Here is a 6500-nt window from a genome sequence, read left to right as displayed (position 1 = left end):
CAAATTACCTCCTCATGGACTCATCTCCTTTTCCTTCATTTTTCTCAGATTTTCAAAGTGAGGATAACAATGACCCCCCCTCACTGGGTTTTCATCAAGTGTTTTTGGCTGGCGTAAGTGTCTCTAGTCAAAAGAAGGGTTTAATTTCTGGGAAGGCAATTTTAGTTGTTTTGATTAGGCAATTCTGTGACAAAAGGACGAGGTATTAGATCTGAGTGGAGCCAGCTGTGTTTCCTTCATTAGCTGCCGAAGGGGTTAGGAAAGGCTTTCAGGGGAAATGATGACCTGGCAGGTGGGAGATAGGTAAGCATGGACGGCACAGTGTTCTCCCTTCAGCCAGAATTGTGATTGCTTGTATTGCTAAGAGGAGGGTTCATCTTCATATTTCATTAGTAATGAAAGACTTATCAGTTAGGATCATTTTGGTTGCAAGAAAGGAAAAAGTCAAATCATATTCATAAGGTGGGTGTATTAACCTTCAGTTATGAAGAGCTCAGAGGAGGGGCTGATGTCAAACAGCTTGACTAGAGGGTCTGATATATCATCCGGGACCTAGTGGCTCCCACTCTGTTTATTCACTTAGATTTCCTCCTCACAGCCTTCATCCTCAGACTAGCTGGAGAGACTTCTAGTCACAAAGAGCCTTAGGCAGCTTTGGAGTTTACATTCTTTCTCTGTCTCAGCTAGTGGAAGAGGAAAAAACAAGAGGCCCTTTCCAATGACTCCCCTCAAAGTTTTCTGAAGGTCATCGATTTTGATGAGACCATATATCCTTGAATCAGTAACTGTAGCCTGGTGACAAGCTTTGACTTAGGTCATATCCTCCACACAAGTCTATGCAAACACGTGGCTTGTGATTGGGGGAGGAAGAGTCCTTCCAAGGGAAACTTTTTTTCACTTAAATTTAGTGAAAAGGTATTTTCATTAAATACCTTTACTAAGGTATTTAGTAAAAAGTTTAAAGTAGAAGGGAGTTGAGGGAAATTGGAAGGGGAGATGAACCACGAGAGACTACGGACTCTGAAAAACAATCTGAGGGTTTTGAAGGGCAGGGGGTGGGAGGTTGGGGAAGCCAGGTGGTGGGTATTATGGAAAACTGGGTGTGGTGCATAAAAATGAATTCTGTTACACTGAAAAGAAAGTTTAAAAAATTTAATATAAAAAAGTTTAAACACACATGACAAAAACAAATGTCCTCTTTATAAGATGGTTAGGGGCCCTTACTTGTGGCCTAGCGTCTTCCCAGTGTGAAATGGTTTTTTTATTTGTTGTTTGTTCTTCCAGTTCTCTTTTCTTGTTGTATCTTTGGATTCTATAGTTTTGGGAAAAGTGTGGAGGATGTTCCTGAAAGCAATCTTTTGCTCTAAAGGAAAGGGAAAAAGAGCCTCACCATTTATGTGCCATTAACTACCCTGACTTCTTTCTTAAAGCTAATTTGCTATATTTAATGTATACAAATAGATATTAAATTTACACATTGAAGATCTATGCACTCACATCCTTAATAAGGCACAAAACATTGTCAGAAGAACAAAATACCCCTTTGGATCTCTCCCCCACTCTTTTCTTTCCTAGAAATACACTATTCTGAATTTAGTGTTTTTTTTTTTTTTTTTTTTTTTTTTAAGGGTGGAATTTAATCTTTATTTACAGGACACTGCAAGAGAGGAGAGTCCACATGGAAATAAGAAACCCACTGGCAGGAGGAGCTTCATACAGTTTTTACAGTTTGGAACTGGTCAACTAGAGTTTTGTTGTAAAAAGTGCTACAATAACAAAACACATTTAAAAAGAGTTCTTAGTAGAGAAACAGTAAGACAAACTTCTACCAAACAAAGCACACCACAAACAACTTTCTGCGTCGGCTGTACAAGCTAAAAGTTAAAGGTCCCAGCAGTGCCATCCTGAACCTGGAACGTATAGCCTTCAGAGGTAGTTTCTGGCACAACATTCTGATCTTCCTCTTCCTCTACAGAGAAATACTTCTCAATCAAGTTTAATGAAGCTTTGTATACAGACTCATTTTCATGGTTTTGTAGAGCCTCGATTTTGTCCAAACCTCCACATTCTTCAATCATTATACTAAGTTTCTCGGTTTCACCTAGTTTCTCAGCAGCCTGAAAGATGTTGGAAATGGCATCCAGAATGACCAGAATAATTTTGGTATCCTTCGCAGTTAAGAGGTTCATCAATGGTTCTATTATGCCACAATGGACGAGGTATACAATCTGTTCAACTGTCCCACCACTTGTATAGTTGGTCACAGCCCAGACAGCTTCCTTTTGTGTCTTAAAGTCTGCCTTAGAGAGAACACCAACGAGGAACGGGACTAATCCATGATTCACAACTTGCTGTATCTGGTCCTGGCGGCCAGCTGTGATGTTTGACATTGTCCACGTGGCTTCCTTCTGAATATTAGTTTTGGGGTTTGTTAGCAGGCTGGGAAAGATAGCAAGCGCTCCTGCGTCTATTACAACCTGAGTCTGTTCATCTGTCCCAGTGACAATATTTCCTATGGCTCTTAGCGCAGGAGTCACAATGGGCAATTCAGTAGCTCCTAGAAGCTTCACAAGCTGCGGCACAACTCCTGTTTTCACGACCATTTCAATCCGTTCATTTGGACCATCCGTCAGGTAGGAGATGGCCCAGCAGGTATCTGCCAAGACCTCTGGATCATCGTGATGCAGGAGACGAACTAAGGTAGGAAGAATCTGCTCAACGGCATCTAGCGGGGGTGCAGGGTTCTTGTTGCGACAAAGGTTTGAAAGTGTCCAAGTAAGGTTACGCAAGTAGCCACATGCTAACGATGACATATCAGGAACCGCGAGGAGAGCCAGAAGCGGATCAACCGCACCGTACTTGATAACCAAGTCTCGAAAAACGGAACCATCCCCTGCGATGTTTCCTAGAGCCCACACAGCCTGTTCGCTGATGTGGGCGTGGGAAGATGCCAACAGGGAAATGAACGCTGGGATCGCGCCTCCATCGACCACAGCCTTGGTCTGTTCTGAGGTCCCGGAAGCAATGTTGGTGAGAGCCCAAGCGGATTCAAACTGAATGGGACTACAATCAGTTCTGCCCAAGAAGGACACAAACTTTGGAATCAAACCAGCCCGGATTATGTTGTCTATGGGGGGCTGCTTTTCCCGAGAAAGCAGTTTCCTAGCAGCTTGAGTAGCCTGGAGCTGGCTTTCCAAATTGTTGCTATTTATGCCCTTGACAATGTCATCAACTGACCAATTTACAGTGCCCTGGTTGTTGCGGTTTTCCTGCAGTGGAGAGGTAGCATCATCGGGAAACGAGCTTACGTTTCTCCTTTTCAGCATCTGGTCATCCTTCTTCGCTTTCCTCAGCTCCACATTAACTTCTATTCGACGCCGCCTCATTTCTGTACTGTCTTTCCCCTTGTTCTTGAATCTGTTAAGGCGGGCAGCTGGTGAATTAGCATTCTTGTTGGTGGACATGGTTATGAGACAAAGGGAGAAAGCTACACGGCCGGCTCAGGCTTCCACGGGAGGCGGTCCGGGACGCGCAGGCTGCAGGTCAGCTGCCCTCAAAACGTCCACCACGAATCCTTTAGTGGGTTTTTTACTATGCCTATATTCATATTTTAACTAAAATTTTTATGAAACTCCAAGTAATGTGTATATGGTTTTATATATTTTTCATGTACATAAATGTGTATTTCTTATGTGCAATATATATTTCTTACACATTTAGTTGTTTGTTTATTATAATTTTCTTTCTCAATTATGTTTGATATATGTAGCTCTAGTTCTTTCATTTTACTAGTGTTATATTTCCTTGTGGGTTTCTTTTTTTATGTCTGAATACCTAATAATTGAATCATCTACTCTCTCCCAGGTGATAGACATTTGATTTGTTCTAGATGTTGCTACTAGGACCAATGTAGTTTTGAGTTCTTTTCTATAAACACATTCTAGGATATCTTAATGGTGTCTACCAAGAAGTGGAATTAACAGCTTGGGAAATTTGGATGCCTTCAACTTCACCAGTTATTGTTAAATTGTTTTTCCAAAAAGTTGTACCAATGTACATGTCCACGAGCAAAGTATAAGCATCCTTGTGGCTCCACATCATTGCCAACATGGTATTGTCAGATTTTTAAATTTTTGCCGGCCTGATTAGTGTGAAATTTGTGGTTTTAATGAGAATTTTCGTACCTGCTAATGACCTCGAGTATCCCGTCCTTTATCTACTGGCTACTCAGATTTTTCTGGGAATTTTCTGTTTGCCTATTTGCTGCTCCCCTGCACTGCCCAGCTTATTTGATTTCATAGTGCTTTGTAGACTTTAGTATTATTCTGTATATGATTTGTTTGGAGGATAAGGGGTTCATAAGTGTTGTGAATATCCTTCTTCTAGTTCTTGAACTGTCTCTGTGCATGTGTGGATTTCTTAATAAACTGTAATTATAATATTATCAAAATTATCACTTTATTTTTATGGTTTGTGTTCTTTGTACCCTAGCTAAGGAATGTTTCCTTACCATAAATTTTGAAAGATGTTTTTCTGCATGGCTGCTAAGCTTTCCCCATTACTGGGGACGGCCTCAGGATGGTGTTTCCACAGAAGAAGAAAACCTATCTTGGAGAGAGATGGCTGGAAACCTTTGCTAAACTAATTGCCTTTCAGTCTCTTCCAGGCAAATCCCCAACTCCAAGAAGGAAAGGTCTTGGAAAGATATTTTACCCTCTAGAGGAAGCCTGCAGATCTTGTACAACAGTCCAGAAAGAGTGTCTCATCCCAGCTGCCCAGAATGTGACACCTGCAGTGGAGCTGGAACACAGGCTTGGAAACAGGCCTGTGCCTGAAACGTTGATGCATCTCTTCTTTCTGCCTCACACTCATGTGTGTGCACGTGCGTACACACACACACACACACACACACACACCATGTCCAAGTAGGCTGCCTGGTCTGTGCAGCTGAGGGACCCACATCTGAGTAGCTGATAACTCCTCCACTATATGATTTCACTTTTGACACCAAAGCACCGGTGTTTGCTAACCCCAATTAAAATCAGCAACTCCTTTCACTTGCTCTATCTCTCTCACCTACTCAAGAACAGATTCATTTCTGTATTTGATGATTTTCTCTCTCTCTGCTGTGAGACTTGTGACATGAAGAAAACAGTGAAGAAAATAAGAGCAAAGGTACTAGAAAGTAAAGCTTTCAAAACTAAAAAATATTTCCATCTGCCAGCCAGAAAAGTGTTCTGTGATGCTTCTGGGGTGGCCACATGCATCCCCAGAAGAACTTATAAGAATCACATGACCTTAGGAATGTTTCTCCAGCATCAGTACTTACAGGTAGTTTGCTGTGGGCATTTGAGGCATTGTGGTAATTAAGTAAAGAAAGAGGTCATCTGGACTATCAGAAACTAGGGTATCTTGTCACCTCCTTTAAACCTATCAACATGAGAAAGCAAGCTCAGGGGTGTGCCAGGCTTAGATGAGAGAGTGGGAATTAGGCTCTCTGTCAAAACGCAACAAAATCTCTATTCTCCTCCCAATTCTCTCCCCCTACCATCACTGTAACAACTTCTATCTCATAATAAGCAATCAGCTCCTGCGTTGTCTCAATCTACTTACTACACCACCAATCAGTCTGTGAATGGCCCAGGTGCCTCTGGAGGTTTCCTAATCTGCAAAGACTCTGAGTGGAAAGGGAGAGAGAGGGGCTAAAGTGTTTGCCATGGGGCCAAAGGAGAACCTAATCTGGTGTGACTGGTGTGATACTCAGTATTTCTTCCTTTGATTCAGTTTCTATTTCTCCCTGAGTATTATTTAAAAGTTGCTTTCACTAAATTGAGCGATATAACAGTGATTTGTTTCATGATTCAAAAATTGACTTCATAAACTATTGTATTTCAAGCAGTTAACATATTTCTCCCTCTTGAACAACAGGATAAAGAAATTATGTTGGGATATTTTCAGGGGGATCATGCCCCTCTTTGTCCCTTTTTCTTTGCCCATGCTATGTTCCTCCCCTTAAGTTAATGAATTCTGAAGGCCTCTATTGAAATAAGCAACGGGGGTGTTGTCACTCAAAGCTCAAAGTGAGATCATGGTGTCTCTTAGACCTTGAAGAAAGTCTTACTTATTTTAAGGGCTGTTATCCTTTTCAAAAAAGAAAGCCCCGAAAAATCTTTCAAAAATCCTTTACCTTTCATTCTAGCTACCCAAGGCAATTCATTTTAATTCTGATTGTGCATTTTCTTCTGCTCTCCCTTAACAAATTTTAGAAAGGTGAATGTTCGGCTCCCTTGGAGAGTCTTTGTCTGACTCTACAGAGCTTTGCACCATTAGCCTGACTTCTCGCCTTCTTATAAAAAGCAGCATGCCTGGGTTGCTGAGGGGAGAGCTGGGTATAAGTAGAAAGGGCACACCAGCTACTCTTCCTACCAGAGGGAGTCAGTGTATTTGTCCATAGAAAAGTGTGGAAATTCTCCCAAAAAGATAAACCATAACCACAAAGT

The 6500-nt window shown here is 41.6% G+C and overlaps 1 protein-coding gene across 1 annotated transcript; it reads right to left on the bottom strand.

The window, feature by feature from the left end:
- Window positions 1–1736: 1736 nt before the first annotated feature.
- Window positions 1737–3569, bottom strand: LOC132015271 (importin subunit alpha-1). Its single transcript, XM_059395864.1, has one exon. The coding sequence runs from the start codon at window positions 3462–3464 to the stop codon at window positions 1875–1877; it is 1590 nt and encodes a 529-aa protein (XP_059251847.1). The 5' UTR covers window positions 3465–3569; the 3' UTR covers window positions 1737–1874.
- Between the last annotated feature and the right edge of the window lie 2931 nt (window positions 3570–6500).

The sequence above is a fragment of the Mustela nigripes genome, chromosome 4 (genome assembly GCF_022355385.1).
Source record: "Mustela nigripes isolate SB6536 chromosome 4, MUSNIG.SB6536, whole genome shotgun sequence".
Lineage (NCBI taxonomy): Eukaryota > Metazoa > Chordata > Mammalia > Carnivora > Mustelidae > Mustela > Mustela nigripes.
Note: the sequence above shows the minus strand (reverse complement) of the source record. Positions and strands in the feature narration are given on the sequence as shown.